Below are 18,351 nucleotides of genomic sequence, written 5' to 3'. Positions count from 1 at the left end.
TTCAAAAAAAACACACACACACACACACACACACACACACACACACACACAAAATCTGTAGGTGTCTTTATTGAAACACTGGTGTTTAATTTCTGGAGTGTGGGAGCATCTAGTTTTATCTCTAAGGCCATCAGCTTATTTTGGGTCTTTTCGAAATGGGAAGTATAGCGTTTACAGTCAGACCATGTGACTCTTTCCCAGCCAGTTTTTCATTTATTTATGGAATTTTCTATTTTCTCTTAAGGCTGATCACAAGGAGTGAGGAGGGGAGCTGGAGTCACTTCAGGTCCTACTCCTAAATGCTTCCTAAGGGCAGCAAAGAGCCCATTCTGGGAGTCTTCTATGGGCTTATTCTTTTACTACTAGCACAACTGGATTAGTTCCTGTTTTCACAGGAAGGATTTTGGTGGTACCCTCCAAAAGACCCTGTCCAGTTTTCTGAAGCCTTCCTGGCTTTCTATGTGATTGGAGATTTCAAGTCACTCTCAGGGTCTTCCTATTCCCCTTTTCCAATAGATCTTTTTATTTCCCCCTCTTATTCCACCCTTCTAAACTATCTTTGGTAAAATGATGCCATTTAGAAGGATAAGCACATGAATTTGAGTTACAGATTTAATGCATTGAAGGGCAGAAGTCTCACTCAGACCGCAGACTTAGCCTGAACCAAATCCGTGGGTCTCATAAGGGCATATTGAACATATTTTCTGTGCCTCTCATGTCTTGGGCTCCCAGCTTAATGGTTGCCCATTTCTAACGCCAACCTGACAATGTGCGGTGCCTTGTTGGTTTAAGATTTAAGATCTCTCGCAGACCGAGACTTCCATAAACAAAACAAGTCCAGAGGGAGGAACGTACTCAAGGTTCCCAGGCAAACTTTGTTCTGTGTGGATGCTGGTCTGATGAAGCCACCTGAACTCACTGACTTTGGAGCCAGCATGAAGTTGGACTTATTGGACCCTATGCCTCTCTTCTTCCATGTGAACTTTGACTTATGGCCTTGGAACAAAAGATATTGAGGACATTATGTTAATAATAAGGAAGGTTTCCTCCAAAATTAGATGTTTTCAAATCTGATCAGAAAATTAAAGGGTTCTTCATTCCTAGTGTTCTTGAAAAGGAAATTGTAGCTCTGCCCAATGTGAGACTTACCTCACCACTGTGGATGGAGAGACTCCTGAGATCCCAGTGGGCTTCAGAGGCGCGTGCAGTTGCTGAATCTAGGATCTTGAGTGGGTCTTGAACAGAACTCAGTGACAAGATTACCTGAAAGTGATGGTGTCATTTACTGCAATGAATAATAAACTTGGTTTAGCTTGTTCAACAGGCTATTTTGGTAGTCTTCTGAGGGTGGCTGCTTTAATTTATAGTCTCTGTTCTAATAAATGTGGAAAATATGGAAAAGTAGAAAGTGAAAGAAATCTTTTCAGTTTCTCTGCTTGTATGCTTTAGATGTTTTGTAACATCCTGTCACACTCTCAAATAATAATTGATTCTCATTATCTGTGTTAACTTTAACCCTGGTACATGGTTCTTAACAGCTATTTCTGAATTAATTAGTTAAGTCACAGGTAACCTGAAAGCTATAGTTTTCAGAAGTGGATTCAAAAATTATTTTTTTAAAGTGCTCTTTTGTTTCTCTAGGAAATAAAAAAATTTTTTTTTGAATAGGAGTCTTACTCTGTTGTCCAGGCTGGAGTATAGTGCCATACTCACAGCCACTTTAGCCTTGACCTGCCGGGCTCAGGTGATCCTTCCACCTTAGCCTTCCAAGTAGCTGGAACTACAGGCCTGCACCACCATGTTCAGCTCATTTTTTGATTTATTGTAGAGACGAAGTCTTGCCAAGTTGCCCAGGCTGGTCTCAAACCCCTGGACTCAGGCAGTCTTCTTGCCTCTATCTTCCAAAGTACTGAAGTTACAGGTGTGAGCCACCACACCCAGTGGAAATAATTTTTTTTTTTTTTGAGTTGGAGTCTCACTCTGTTGCCCAGACTGGAATGCAGTGGCCTCTCCTGGCCACCGCAGCCTCAACCTGCTGGGCTCCGTCAATCCTTCCGCCTCAGCATTCCAAGTAGCTGGAATTACAGTCATGCGCTACCATGCCTGACTGATTTTTTGATTTATTGTAGAGATGAGGTCTTGCTGCCCAGGTGGGTCTCGAACCCACGGACTCAGGCAATCCACTCACCTCAGCCTCCCAAAGGCACGAGATTACAGGCTGAACCACCGAGCCCGGCGGAAATAATTTTTAATACTAGTTTTATTTATAGTTTGCTTTTATTTCTGATACAGAGGCTATACATACTTTTCTTTTGAATTTGGCTATTAAATCAGTTTTCTTGTGTAGTAATTCCACATTCATTTGAAGCCACATTGTTCACATTTCATAGTTTAGATCTACTGGGTAGATGATTACATTTAAGGGTATATATACAGATAGAGGTTTGCTGATGGAGATAAATAATGCAAAATTTTGGAATATCTCATGGTTTTGGCAACTGTGTTCACAACAGCTTTGCATTGACAGAGTACATATAGTAATTATAGTATAGATAGTTCTATCTTTTTAAAAACCCATAGTTTCTTTGAAATTAGTCTGTAGTTGTTTTTTTTGGGTTTTTTTTGAGTTGGAGTCTCACTCTGTTGCCAACCTGGAGTGCAGTGGCACGCTCATGGGCACTGCAGCCTTGACCTGCTGGGCTCAGGCAATCCTTCCACCTCAGCCTTTCAAGTAGCTAGAAATACAGGCACGTACCCCCACATCCAGCTGGTTTTTTTATTTATTGTAAAGACAAGGTCTCACCAAGTTGCCCAGGCTAGTCTCAAACCCCTGGGTTCAGGCAATCCTCTCACCTCCACCTCCCAAAGTGTTGGGATTATAGTCAGGAGCCATTGTGCCCGGCTAAAATTAGTCTGTAGTATTTTTAAGACTAAATTCTTTTTCTTGATGACTATGTTCTACTTTTTTTCCCCAAGTAATTGTCACCAGTTTTAATTTGTTATATTTCTCCTTCAAACTTTTGTTTCTTTCTTATTTGAATATTTTGGGTGTTATAGTTATATGGAGACAGTTTATCCACATCCTTTAAAAGCATTGTGTACAATACTTTAGTGGTCTTCTGTTTCCTTTGTGGCTTGTTATTCAGTTCTTGAATAATTCTTTTCACTAGAGAGAAACTAATGTTTTATTTTATTTTATTTTTATTTTTTATTTCATTTTATTTTTTTTGAGTTGGAGTCTCACTCCGTTGCCCAGACTGGAGTGCAGTGGCACGCTCTCGGCCACTGCAGCCTCGACCTGCTGGGCTCCAGTGATTCTTCCGCCTCAGCCTTCCAAGTAGCTGGAACTACAGGCGCACGCTACCACGACCCGCTAATTTTTTTTTTTTTTTAATTTATTGTTAGAGACGAGGTTTTGCCAAGTTGCCTGGGTGGGTCTTGAACCCACAGGCTCAGGCAATCCTCTCACCTTGGTCTCCCAAAGTGCTGGGATTACAGGCTGAGCCACCGAGCCCGGCCAGAAACTGTTTTAAATGTAATTCTCAAGTAGTCATTTAGTGTCAAGGTTTTTTTTTTTGTTTTTTTGTTTTTTTAAATTAAGAGACAAGGTCTTACTCTGTTACCCAGGCTGGCGTGCAGTGACGTGATCATAACTCACTGCAGCTTCGCCCTCCTGGATGTAAGCGATCCTCCCTCCATAGCATGCTGGGGTTACAGGTGTGAGCCACCATACCTGGCCAGATATTTGGCTTTAACAAGGCTAGTTTTAGTCAACATCTATTTTAGCTTGATCTCAGGAACTTGAGAGCAAAGAGTATTACACATGAAGATTTTAGAAGACAGGAACTGGAATCCAGCTCATTTTTTTTTCTTAGCAAAGAGTAGCTTGCCACAGATCATGATTTCAAAGAGTTAAAAGCCCTCTTGGAGAAACTTGCAAGTATTCTGGCAAATTCATACATTTCAATAATGCTAAGCTCAGGGTGCATGGGACATGCAGCCTAATTTTAGGATGTCATTGCAGATTTTCCAATGGAAGTGATAGGTATGATGCTTATCTGAGTAGCAGTGAATCAGCTAAAAAGTGGTAGTGATGATGGGACACAGCTCTGTTGTTAGTGAAGACATCTTACTGTAAGAACTTGGAGCTGAGAGACAATGGGAGCTCTGGAAAACTGCTGGTGTGCAGTGTGACAGACTGCAGTAGGAGAGGGAGCGAGAGAGAAAACTAAGATAAGGATATATATGACCTTGAATGCTATGCAGACTGATTTGGAGGCGATTCTTGTGGCTTTGGGAGCCTCTGAATACTTCCATGCAGGAAAGTTAACGTGATAGAATTGTGGACTTAGAAAATTTATTTTGGTTTGCTGTGTGGATAATGGATTGGAGCAGGAAAAAACTTGAAGTTGGTAGACAAATTAGGATCCTCTTCCTTCAATCAGGAAAGAAATGACAGGGGCCTAAAATCAAGTGTTCTTGTGCAGCAACGTGGTGGTGTTAATAAAGAAGAAAGAAGGTGGAAGTGAAATCTAGAGGACTGTGTGAGCTGCTGGATGTCAGGTGTGAAGCAGGGATGGGAATCGCTGATGGTTATATTGCTAAGTAATACCTATTAACACAGCAGTTTTGGAAGACACCCATTTAATGTCTCTGGGTTCTCATTTCATTAAGAGGAAATAGTAATACCATTTACACCACAGAGTACAGTCATGTATTTGAATGAGTTTTATAAATTAGGCAGTGTAGGTTTACCGTAGTAATTGTGTTTATCACCTAATTAACCAGATTTTTAAAACTGTATTCATGCCTTAGCAGAAGGAGACAAATAGCAACAAAAAGGCCAGTGTGAGGGAAATCATTTTTAAAAACCCAAAAATCAAACCTAAAAATATTGGAAACAAGCCAGGCTCGGTGGCTCAGCCTGTAATCCCACGCTTTGGGAGGCTGAGGTGAGTGGATTGCCTGAGTCCGTGGGTTTGAGACCCACCTGGGCAACTTGGCGACACCTCATCTCTACAATAAATTCAAAAATTAGCCGGGCGTGGTCGTGCGTGCCTGTTGTTCCAGCTACTTGGAAGGCTGAGGCGGAAGGATCACTGGAGTCCAGGTCAAGGCTGTGGTGGCCGGGAGCGGCCACTGCACGCCAGTCTGGGCGACAGAGTGAGACTCCAACTCAAAAAAAAAAAAAATTGAAAACAAGCTGTGTCTTAGCAATTCAAAAGTATAATATTAAACATCAGTATATTTGTCACTGCTAAACCAAGAATAACTACTTGATTTTCCTTATGATGCATCAACAGCTTTATATTTTTGAAAAAAAGGTCTTGGCCAGGCTTGGAGGTTTAGTCTGTTATCCCAGCACTTTGGGAGGCCAAGATTGTTGGGAGCCAGCCTTGGAGGCCCGCCTGATTGACAAAGTCCAGGTGCGCTGAGGACCCCCAGCTGCAGAGCGAGTCTGGGCAGCTGAGGCCCTTCTATCTTCCATCCTTGCTGTTGGTACGGCTGAAGAAATTCTGTGCAGTCGTGGAAGAAGAAAATGGCATGTTTATGCGAAGTACTCACAGCTAACCTGAGAATGTCATGGTTCATTTTTCCATTTTCCCACTATGCCACTTGGCCTTTTCTAACATATGCAAGGGTTAAACTCTGAAGCACATCAAGAATGCTTTCTTTCACTTGGTTATAAGTTACTAGATATTGCTTAAGTAATAAATGGTATAGGTATACTCCTTATTTGATTTAGAATTATGTAGTTTAGTGTTTAGACATAAGGTGTTTTAGAAGCACAAGTTTATAGTAAGTTCATTATGAATTCATTATAAGTTCTAACACTTATATAGGAGTTATGTGGATGATTTATAACACTGTTTTCACTGACTTAAGATAAAGATTAATTGTTAAGGTTTTTACTTAATTCAATAGTTAAAACTCTAAGTTAACATTAATAGAGTGGGTTTTCACTAAACTCATAATATACTAATCAGACACTTTTATGATAACATAGCTAAAGACAAAAAACAACCTTGGGGGCCTGGAAAACATTACTAAAAACTTCTTTTGAGTTTTCTTTAAAAACAAACACTACAAGATAAAAGAAAAGTAACAAAGACACCTGGACAAGAAAGGCGATTACAAAACTCTGAAGGCCATAAAGCCCCCCCAAAAAGACTACTGCTAAACTTTCTGAAAACAGTTCAAAGACTGTAATTTGGGACTTTAAACTAAAACTATCATCTTTGGCCTTATAAATAAGACTCATTATCTGAATGTTTACAGGGTTCTTGGCTTGTTTATTGCTAAAACCACTAGATGGTGATAACTTGTAAAAAATATATACATAAAAAAATTTTCTTTGTCTTGCCCCTTTACAAATAATATAAAAACTTTCCCTTAACTAACATTAAATTGTCATCTGTTCAAAAAACAGGTATCCGAGTATAATATTTTCGTCTTTCACCTATCCGTCTCTCCTTCAAAAAATCTCACGACCCTTGCGGGGCGGGACCCCCGCACAAGATGAGTGGATTGCCTAAGCCTGAGGGTTCAAGACCAGCCCAGGCAACTTGGCAAAACCTCATCTCTACAATAAATAAAAAATTAGCCGGGTGTGGTAGCACGCGCCTGTAGTTCTGGCTACTTGGAAGGCTGAGGCAGAAGGATCGCTGGCACACAGCAGGTGTACACTGGGGTGACTGTGAGCCTGGTCGACACTGCACTCTAGCCTGGTCGACAGTGTGAGACTCTGACTCAAAAAAAAAAAAAAAAAGGACTCAATTATGTTTACTGTGCTGTTTTTAAAATGATAGAAAAGTACTAAATTTTAGAAAGATTTGAAAGTATATTAGAACAGAGTCTTCTGCCTGACTTTAAATGGAAAATCTAGTCAGTTGGAAGCCATTTCTGAGTCCAGGATTGTTGAAGTTTCTGCTTTGCTTTATATATGAATGCAGAATAGTTTGAAGATGACTTTTTCTGTACAGATATAGGTCTTACCTATAAAGTCGTGAAACAAATAACCCATGTGTGTGTGTACACGTGCGTGTGTGTGTACACGTGCATGTGTGCACAAAAACCGTCACTGCTTCGGTTGTAGAACCAGCTGAGGAAAGTAAACTCCTGGTGGCTTCCATATGAATGAGTAAAAGTTGGTAAGCGGCAAGTAAGAAAGGAGAGGAGCATTCTGAATCATGGTGGTAGAGTCAGTGTTGACACTAACTCACCATAAGAGTATATTGGGTGTTTAGCATCTGGGAGAATGATTTGAATTCACCTGTCTTTGTTGCGGTGTTTCCTACTCTTCCCTGACCAATTTCCCTTCCACCAGCAATCATGACTTAACAGATCGTTGAATCCAGTGTGTTATAAGAGATGAAGTATATGTTTTTGCTTCAGTATTGTAGTGCCAGGATTAGTTCTGTGTTGCATAGATTCTGAGAATGAGTAATGACACAGGATACAATAACTAAGGCCAGGCAGGGAAGGAACAAGCTTGTAGTTTGGGGTGGTGGGCTTCCCATCTTATCACAGATTGCTAACGTTAATTGGTTGCCTGGTACTGTTCTAGTATATTTCAGTCTTAAATAATTTCATCTTCTCAATAATCCTATTAGGTAGATACTATAATTATGTCCATTTTACGGATGAGGAAACCACATACCAAAGTGGCACACTAGTAACTTGATCACTGGCACAGGGTCCATATTGGAGCCCAAGCCTTCTGGCTCTCGCACCTGCACTCTTAGCTGTTAGACTTGTTGCCTCACATGTAGATGTTCTAGAGTTTTAACAAGTCAGGCTTGCAGAAAAGGCGCCAGATTTTTGTTAACTCTTTTTACACTTTTGTGTTTGCTTTTAACTACCATTTAGTTGTTTTTCATAGTATCATCCACTGCTTCCATCATATTCACAGTAAAGCAGTACTTTTTATTGTTATTATTCTTGAATTGGATGACAGAGCTCACTTGATGTGAGCTGTGTTGTAATAGAGGAATAAAATAAATAGGTACTGGTTCTCTCAGTTTCTTTCCTCTTTCTCCATTTCTCCAACTGCTATTTTGGGGTTACATATTTAATACTTTCCTGTAGTTCTTTCCTCATTGGGGCTCATGAGAATTAAATAACTTCAGAATCTGAGTGTGCTTTTCCTCAGGAAGGGCTGGGATTACAGAAAGAATGGACCACAAAGATTTTTATTGCTTAGAAGAATATAATAAAATGACATCATTGAGCTGTTGTTTTTTCCCACCTCCTTATTTGAAATATTATCAGGAATATTATTATTTAAGCATTTTGCTGGCATATTTTTATTTATTTTTGTACTTTTTCTCAACTTTATTGCTTTTGATATGAAAGCAAAAATATTCTAAATACTTTAGATGAAAATTGTATGAGGGAATAAGCATCAAATTAGTTTTTTTCCTGCTGCTGAAATTTTTTGCATTTAACTTTCCTTCCATTTTGGGGGATTATTGTCCCACCTGTTAGAAACTTTCTTTCCATAAATTATAGAATATTGGCTGGGTGAGGTGGCTTATGCCTATAATCTCAGCACTTTGGGAGGCTGAGGTGAGAGGATTCCCTGAGCCCACTGGTTTGAGACCAGCCTGGGCGACTTGGTGAGACCTCATCTCTACACAAAATAAAAAAATTAGCCGGGTGTGATGGTGCATGCCTGTAGTTCCAGCTACTTGGAAGGCTGAGGCGGAAGGATCGCATTAGCCCAGCAGGTCAAGGCTGTGGTGGCTGGGAGCACGCCACTGCCACTGCACTCCAGTCTGGGCGACGGAGTAAGACTCCAACTCAAAAAAAAAAAAAATATATATATATATATATAATTGTTATATTGAACAATACTTTAACAGAATCTACTGTTTTAAGCCCTTTTATATATTGTATTATATGTCATGTAGTTAATAGATGTGAGCACTGTCTTAAGAATGTTCTAGAGTATTAAGTGGAATCAAACTCCCTTTTTCTTCAAACACTGCCAAGTTGTATTTGTGAAGAAGTAATGGTGTTTTCCTTAGAAGAGATTTGTTTTATATAAATGAAGGACAGAATATATTTGATAAAATAAAGTTTAATGTCTATACATTGAAATGAACCTGCTTTCTATTGCTTTTTAATGTAACTTGAACTTGTAGTGTTTCAATTTGAAAACTTATTGCCATATAGAGTTTGTTTTTTTCCCCTAATGAAATTCTTTACTTAAAACTATAGAGTAGCATTTTTTTTTTTTTAAGGATTAGGTTTTATGAAACCTAAATTTCAAACTTTGGAAATTGCCTGATGCAATGGAAAAAGTGCTTGTCTGAGAGTTCGATGACAAGGATAAATATTGGGCTTGGCTTTGCCCAATGTCAACAGTATTTCATTGAGTGTTGAGTGTACTTTGCTTATAAGTCTATTCACTTATAAAATTGCTGCTCTGGAGATGAATAGTTCTGTTGACATTTATGAGATTTGTCTTTATCCTAAGACTTATTTGATGGAAACTGATAGATAGTTGTTTATTCAAACAGACTTATTTGATGGAAACTGATAGTTGTTTATTCATTGAACAGATGTGTTGATCATATCAATTTGCTAAGTTCTGGGGATTCAGAAGAGAGCAAGACAGAGCTAGTCATTGCCCTCTATGACTAGGCGTGATGGGGACTGCCATCATTGCAGGACAAGGGTATATGTGATCACACAGCAATGCATCTCAGCCGATGTGGATGGATTGGAGGACTTCTTAAAGAAAGTGGTACTAGGTGAAACTGGAAGCCTGGCCCCTGAGTCAGAGGGAATGGTCATTCCTCTTTCACCTAGACTGTTGCTCCCAGACTCTTCAGATCTCTCTTGCCTCTCAAAGTATTCATTCATTTGTTCATGCCTTCAGTCATTCCTTTGGCAACTGTTGATTGAACAACTACTGTGTGCTAGGCGCTGTTCTATGCATTTGAAATACATCACTGAACCATTTAGACAGAGACTTCTGCCCCTTTGGAGCTTAAATTTTAATGCAGTGGATAAAGGCAGGCAATGTACATGATAAAGAAGTAAATGATACACCAGAATTCTTCAGAATGCAACCGGAGTGAGGCCCTGCATCTCCTTCTGCTGGCTGGAGTTCAGTCTCTTTGCTGTGGCCTGTAATATCGCCGTGACCTCTCTCTCCAGGTTCAGCTGCCCTGACTGTTTTTCACCAAGCCCTTTGAAAGTAGCCGGGCTTGGTGGCTCAGCCTGTAATCCCGCGCATTTGGGAGGCTGAGGTGAGTGGATTGCCTGAGCCCGTGGGTTCGAGACCCACCTGGGCAGCGAGACCTCATCTCTACAATAAATCAAAAAGTTAGCTGGGCATAGTAGTGTGCACCTGTTCTGGTTACTTGGAAGGCTAAGGCAGAAGGATTGCATGAACTCAGAAAATCAATGCTGGGGTGTCCATCGATGTGCCACTGCACTCCAGCTTGGACAATGGAGTGAGACTCCAACTCAAAAAAAAAAATAGAAAGAAAGTTGTCATACCTGAGGTTTCCAGGAATCTGTTTTTGAATTAGAGATTCCCTGTTGCCACATGCCCTCTTCACAACTGCTACCTAATGTACCCCTCAGTAATTGCTTCGTAGCTGCTGTGTAGCCCTAGTTAAGGTATGTCTTTCCCCCAGCCTGTAAACTACCTGCCAGTTGGGTTGGTGCCTTTCTTGTTCCCTCCTGTGTCTTCTGGGCCCAGTACATGACCTGTTGGAGTAAGAGCTGGTGTGGGAGGAGGAGGTGAAAGAGGAGAGAGTTCCTGGCTGGACTGAGTAGGATGCACCAAGCCTGGGAGAGTGCCTCGGATGTGGGTTGGAGGGTGGAGGACCAGGTGAGCAGGGCTAAGACCGGTGGCTTAGGTGGGATCAAGTATTGAAACCAAGTTAGAACTTGAGCTTGTTTCTGAAGCAATGCAAAGTCTTGGAAAATATAAATGGATTTGGGAGGAATACTGCTTTGTCTGGATAACGTTTAATACTCTGGAAATCATTAATTAGATAATCTGAAAAACACTTTCAAGCATGGCTGATTTAATTTGTAGACTATGAAAGTATGAATTGTGGATGTATGATTCCTAAAAAAAAGTTCAGCATGTGTCTGAGGATGTACAATGTTTTTTGAGTTGGAGTCTTCCTCTGTCACCCAGGCTGGAGTGCAGTGGCATGCTTACAGCTACCGCAGCCTTGACGTGCTGGGCTCAGGCAATCTTTCCGCCTCAGCCTTCCAAGTAGCTGGAACTATAGGCGCCCACTACCATGCCCAGCTTATGTTTTTATTTATTGTAGAGACGAGATCTTATCAAGTTACCTAGGCTGGTTTCGAACCTGTGAGCTCAGGTAATCCTCTCGCCTTGGCCTTCCAAAGTGCTGGGATCACAGGTTTGATCACCCGGCTGGGCATACAATCTTAAATAAAAGCTCCTGCTTTCCCCCAACTCTCCATCCTATCCTTGAGCAGTAACTCAAGTTAAGTTTTTTGTAACTGTCCCTACATAAACTTTCATGTACATTCAAATGTGTATTTCTGTCTTAATGTAGCTAAGGGTGTACTATATGTACTACCCCTCCCCCCACTTTATTTTGCTTATCTTTAGAGTGCTAAGAATAAAAATTGATTGTGATTCATCATCGCCTCTGTATGGAACTAAGGCACTTGGGACTCTGTCCAGCATCCCATAAACCTGGACCTGAGCAGGGCCATGCCTTCCATGCCTGGACAGTGCCTTCTATGCTAGGGCAGGACCATACTGTCCAAGCCAGAACAGGGCATGGTTGGACAAGGCCACATCTTCTTTGTTTATGCGTCTTGTGCTTTTCTGCTACTTCTTATTACCTTGTTTCAGCTTTGGCTTCATGGACCTTCTTTCCATATTAAATACCTTCCTCACCTGGGGTTCGTACAAGTTATTCCTTCTGTCTAGAATCCCTTTGCCCTAATCTTTCCATGGCAGCTGCTGGTTTTATCCTCAGGTTTAAAATTTTACTTGCGCAGGGCCCCTTCTGAATAGTCAGTCTAAAGCAGAGAATGGTCTCTTGTTCTCTAATTTGGTACTCTTTGCATGAAACATACATTTTAATTCTCAGTGATTTGTTGTTTACTCTATTTTCTGTTTCTCTCATTAGGCAATACTCATGGAGCTTACTATAGGCTATAGTAAGCTCTATGAGGATAGAAACTATTTCATGTTGTGGTGCTGGATAAATAGTTATTGAATTAATATATAAATGGATGAATAAGAACATATGGAACAACTGTATTCTCTTTAAGACTATATAATATTTCATTTCATGGATATACCATTTGTGGTATCAGTCCCTTTGACAGGCACCAACCAGCCTGTTAAATTGTGTTTTGGACTTTTTTTCTTATTAAAGCATCATCAACAAATTGAAAATAATAAATTTCTTTATTTGTCCTTCTGTGTGCATGCATGTGGTGTGTGTGTGTGTGTGTGTGTGTGTGTGTGTGTGTATGTGTATATACACACACACATATATATAATATACAGATTTATCTATAGAATAACTTCCCTGAGTAAAATTTCTGGATCAAACGATAAACATGTCCTCAAATGCTTGACAGATGCAAACAATTTCTTTAAAAAAAAAAAAAAAAAAAAGCCGGGCTTGGTGGCTCAGCCTGTAATCCCACGCTTTGGGGGCTGAGGTGTGTGGATTGCCTGAACCCGCGGGTTCGAGACCTGCCTGGGCAACTTGGCGAGACCTCATCTCTACAATAAAATCAAAAAAATTAGCCGGGCATGGTAGTGCGCACCTGTAGTTCCAGCTACTCGGAAGGCTGAGGTGGAAGGATCGCCGGAACCCAGCACGTTGAGGCTGCGGTGGCCGAGAGCGGCCACTGCACTCCAGTCTGGGTGACAGAGTGAGACTCCAACTCAAAATAAAAATAAAAAATAATAAAAGATCGCACCATTTTCTAGTTTACCAGTAGTGTGAGAAGTACTTGTTTACCTTTGTCACCACTCGTGACCACTAACAAATTGTAATTTGCTAGATGAGAAGTGAGATATATTGTTTCAATTTGCATTTCTGTAATTATGAATAAGGAGAACATATTTTATATATTTTCCTTTGGGAATTCTTTTTGTGTGAATTTCTTATGTAATCTTTTGCCTATTTTTGTTGATTGTTGGTCTTTTTCTAGTCGATTCAAAGTTTTATTAAAATTTCTTTTCTGCCTGTTACGTTACAGAGAAGTTTTACAAAATGTTGTGTGTCACTTAGTGCCATTGAATTTGGAGCCAAATGGGACTTTTGAAATCTCTTCTAAAGTAATTTTGTATAGCTTGATAATAAAACTAAATGTGCTGGAAGACCATACTGGAGCTGAGTGTATTTAGTAGTTTGCTATTGAAACCAATAATAGAGTTTTAATATCTAGTGCATAATAGGATCTCAATAAAATATTTTGGAATGAATGAGTTATAAGCGGAAAGCTGATTTTTAAGACAATTTGATTTTACTTGGAAGTTCATTTAGTAGAATTTGATTCTTATAGAAAATCACAGACAATTTAAGCATATTCATAAGTTGAAAGATAAGATTGTTTTGTGGCATTTACAGAAGTGTTAGATTTGTGGCAGTTAAAGAAGTTTTGTAAGTTGTGCAAATGTAGATATCACTTTATATATACACACAACACAGCTATAACATGTACAGATATATGTGACAAAATATGACGAATGTATTCTTGAATTATCCTTTAAAATTTGCCTGTTCTCTCAAGGTAATGAACTTTTTAGATAGCGGTTTATTTTCTCTCATCATGTTTGAAAGAAATGTTAAAAGTTTCCTTCTAGGCTTATTATAATCCAGTCTTCATCGGCCATCACTCTTCCTGGATTTTGTTCAAGAGGCACTAATTGTTCGCATTTGGCAGGTTTAACACTTCCTGACAGAGAGGCTATTAAGGGGAAGTATTCTCCAATAACTGTCACTGGCTGGAACAAAGAACCTTCCAACTCAATGTGTGGAAACCACTAACATTCTTAAACGACCCTTTTCATGGATTTTTATCCCTTTAAGCTAAAATTTGGAGAATGTAGGGTCAGCAAAAACAGCAAGGTGTAATAAAACAGTAAACCTTGATTTTGGAGGGCGTTGGGTGGGAGGTATAGATTTATCTCTGACTTGAAAACAATTGTTATTTGGAAAATCTCATTAGCAGATGTGACTGCTTGGAGTTAAAAAAAAAAAAAGACTTAAAACTGATGTCGCTTTCAGGACTGCTTTGAACTTAACAAGCACCTATTTGTGGAGCAGACTGGCTAATGAAAGGAAATTAAATTTTTCTGACAACTTCCCCTGCCAACCTCCTTATTCAGGGGATGTTATTAGGTACCGAAGACTTTTAAGGAAGATTTTTTTTTTTATTAGACATAAATGAACCAGTTATAAACATCCCCCCCCCTTTTTGGGGGAGGGTTCTGACAGAGTTGCTTTACATTTTAAATATGTTAACTTAAAAACTTAAAAAACACCGACTTCACATCAATATTTTCAGTTGTTTTCTAAAAGTTCAGTCATATTAACAGCATATTAACAGGTTTCAAAGCAATATTGTCAGTCCTTGTGATAGTTTAGTTCATGTCACTGAGTTACAAAAATCAAGTTTACAAGAAGGCTCGGATTTCAACATTCTTTTTATTGTTATTTGGGGAAATGGATCAGGAGTGTTCTGTGTTGGGTGTGTTAGGTGAGAGTTAATGATCAATGAAATTACTTAAATTTAAGGGAAGTTTTTGTCTTTTCAACTTCTGAGAGGTACAAGTAACATTGGTTGATATTTAGCAGCAACTAATCCATACACAAATAAACTCTACCTCTTACCTTGGACTATTTAGGAAGATGTTTTCTTTCCTTGGCTTTTTGGAATTTTTTTTCTCCAGTAGTTGGTTCATTGAAATTAAAGTTTTAATTTGTGTATTAAGATGCAGCTCTAAAGATAAAATATGTACTAGAAAAAAGATGAAATTAACAAAACCATAAAAGGCAGCAGAGATCACCGAGGGGATTCTTTTGAACAATAGTATAGATTCTATAGGTACTGGAAATTTGCTTTTTTATTTCTGGGAAATTGATTGAGCTCCTCCCAAACAATAGAGAATCAACTCCCCCTGCTGACAGAATCAAGGAAAACATGACACGTAAATATCAGACAGAAACAAGCTGGCTGTGGACAAGCTTTAATGATCTGATTTATGATTCAGTATTGATTGTAAACATCTAAATTCTGCCATTAAATCCCGGCAACTGCACCAAATCATTGGCAATTCTGGTAGTGCTTCCTGCCAGCTCATTTCAAACTGCTTTGAGTTTCTTAATATAATAATGATGAGGTAGAATTTACATTCCACTTATGGTATTAATTTTACATTTCTCTGAATGAAAAGGGTTAGAAGGTTGTAAAATTGAACATTAAATGAATCAGAGGAGACAGTAGTGCAATATATGACTGCCCTAAAGACATTGTGCAATGCCTCATGGGATTAATGTTGAGTCTCATTTCCTGCTTTTACAGGATGCAGATGAAGCTGTCAGAATTGCAAGGGAAATTGGTAAGTTCTTAAATTAACTTTGGTAGGGTTTCTGTGTCTTTCAGCAGATACGGTTGAGCAAACATGTAATAAGCAATTCCCATAGAGCAAATAATATTTTAATAGTTTTCGGTTTTCGATTAATTGTTGCTCTGGAAAAATTTATCAGTTGAATTACCATACTCTGTTATTAAAGGAAATTTTTAAAGAGTGACTTGACCTTAACTCTACATAGCTCTTGTGTAAGATGAAATTACTGACTAATTAAAAGAAGATTGTCTTAAGAATTCTTAAGATTGGATATAATGCAAATTACATGTACATAGTTGAATGTGGTTTGTTAAAATTAAGGACATATATGATTACAACATATATGATTTTTGACATGGTTCTTCAGGTTTTTGTCTTTTTCTAAGATGTTAGGTGTCAACTTTAATAATCTTGCTAGCTAGGAAAGAGAAAGTAGAATGTGGGAGATTAGAACTTGATATTCTAAATTGGAGTAGACAGTAAATCAAGTGATATTCTATTTATTTATTTATCTATCTATTTATCTATCTATCTATGTATCTATTTATTTATTTATTTATTTATAGTTGGAGTCTCACTCTGTTGCCCAGACTGTAGTGCAGTGGCCGCTCCTGGCCACTGCAGCCTGGACCTGCTGGGCTCCAGCGATCCTTCTGCCTCAGCCTTCCAAGTAGGCGGAATTACAGGCATGCACTACCACACCCGGCTGATTTTTTGATTTATTGTAGAGATGAGGTCTCGCCAAGTTGCCCACGCGGGTCTTGAACCCGTGGGCTCAGGCAATCCACTCACCTCAGCCTCCCAAAGTGCGGGATTACAGGCTGAGCCACCGAGCCCGGCTGCAAGGGACATTTTAATGACTGCTTTTCTTGCAGATATAATTGTATTGGGGCAGTGCTTTCAACTTTTTAACTTTAAAAACATTCCCAGAGCTCATGAGAACTATTGTATTTTTGGCATCTACTAATTGAGAAAATGCGTAAGGGCATGCTGTTATCATTGATTAGCAATATTGGTAAATAACCTTATGGTTTTATTAATCAAATCAGCACTTGTATATATTTGACAGAAATTTGTGTATGGGTGAGCAAAATGAGGCAACGCTGAGTGGTCAGGAATTCCCAGCCTCTTAGTGTTCCTCTGTCCTTGGTTCAAACTTTTCAGCACTCCACACAAGATCTGATCTCTCATTAAGACTGATTCTTTAGAGCTATTTTCTAATTTAGAGAGCATTTGATTTGGCAAATTTTGCATAGTTTTGATATGCAGAAAGATTATTGGTCTGAAAGTGACTGCTTGTATTAAGTATATTCTTTGCAAATGGGCCAGTTTAGCTGAGCAGTTCTTTAGTGATCTGAAAATCAGCTTGGCTTTTTGCATCCCCATTTCTAGTTGTCTCTGTCTAAATTATTTGGGTTTTGCTTATTATTGTATGTGTTTTGTTGTTTGTTTTGAAAAAGTCTCTTTCATTGATATAGGTCCTGGATTTAAGACCAGGCCACAGAAAATCTCATTTTATCTGACTGCAGCATCTTTTCATTAATAATTTCTTCAGAATCATCAACATTTCCAAAAAGCATTTCAGTACTTCATAGGAAGATTGGCTAGATTGCTAAATGAATCAGACTATATGGAACTGATTCTGTGGTTTCTTTATTGAGGAAAAAACAGAAGTTTTTGTCTGTGATTTGAAACCACTAGCATTTCTTATTGTGTAAGAGACATGTGCCATACCTACTGGCTTTTAAGGAGACTTTTCTAAAATAGTTTAGTTTTATTCTAGTGTACACTTTTAAATTTAAAAGTTTCTTTTTCTAGTTCTAGTTTAGATATTATCTAGCTCATTGGATATAATAATACTATTATAATAGTTTCTTCATAAGAAGGATAATATTAGAAGAACTTTGGGGAAGTTAAAAGGGGCTAGGTGAAAATCTCCTGTTATATTGCTGTGCCACACTTTTTTTTTTTTTTTTAGTAGGAGTCTCACTCTGTCACCCAGGCTGGAGGGCAGTGGCACGCTCCCGGCCACCGCAGCCTTGACCTGCTGGGCTCAGGCGGTCCTTCTGCCTCAGCCTTCAAAGAAACTGGAACTACAGGCATGCGCCACCATGCTTGGCTAATTTTTTGATTTATTGTAGAGATGAGATCTCGCCCAAGTTGCCCGGGTTGGTCTTGAACCTGCGGGCTTAGGCAGTTCTCTCACCTCAGCCTCCCAAAGTGCTGGGATTAAAGGTGTGGCCTGGCCATGTGCCACATTTCGAATTGTAAATCTCCAGTTCACAGTTGAAGCATTCATTCCCTTGCATAAATGACAGCTGTAGGTCACTGTGGTTGCTTTCATGCCTTTTCTTGCACCTTTGTTACAATCTTTGACCTTTAAGTTTAACTAGTTAATAGGGACAGGCCACTCTGACCAGTTCTCATAGTTTTTTTCCTTCCTGAGTATTTTAATGTTGTGCTTTACCTCCTTTTCGTCCCCCTCCCCCACCCTCATTGAGGTTACCTAATTCCATCGAAGTCTCTTTTCTTTCTACTTGGGCACATCCTTTATGACTTCTTCCTCTTTCCTACCTTTCTTCTAATTCTCCCCAATTACTGCCTCTCATTTGTGAAATAAATGATCGCCATCATGGCTATTAAGTACAAGAGTGCCAGTATTTGGCTTATACTGAAAGAAGGGGAAGCCATAAAATTTGAGGTGAAATAAAAGATAATAAAGAACCAGGGTCATCAGCTTTTATAAA

The 18,351-nt window shown here is 39.2% G+C and overlaps 1 protein-coding gene across 8 annotated transcripts in view; it reads left to right on the top strand.

Annotated features, from left to right (window-relative positions):
* PCCA (propionyl-CoA carboxylase alpha subunit) overlaps positions 1–18,351 on the top strand; it is a 419,699-nt gene that overhangs the window by 107,101 nt on the left and 294,247 nt on the right. For all 8 annotated transcript variants that reach the window (XM_021715457.1, XM_021715463.1, XM_021715461.1 and 5 more), the window contains exon 7: positions 15,559–15,595. In XM_021715457.1, coding sequence (XP_021571132.1) covers positions 15,559–15,595 — 37 coding nt within the window. The remainder of the gene's footprint in view (positions 1–15,558; positions 15,596–18,351) is intronic.

Source organism: Carlito syrichta, unplaced genomic scaffold (assembly GCF_000164805.1).
Source record: "Carlito syrichta isolate Samal-C Ts95f unplaced genomic scaffold, Tarsius_syrichta-2.0.1 Scaffold307134, whole genome shotgun sequence".
Lineage (NCBI taxonomy): Eukaryota > Metazoa > Chordata > Mammalia > Primates > Tarsiidae > Carlito > Carlito syrichta.
This window is presented reverse-complemented; position numbering and strand designations above follow the sequence as displayed.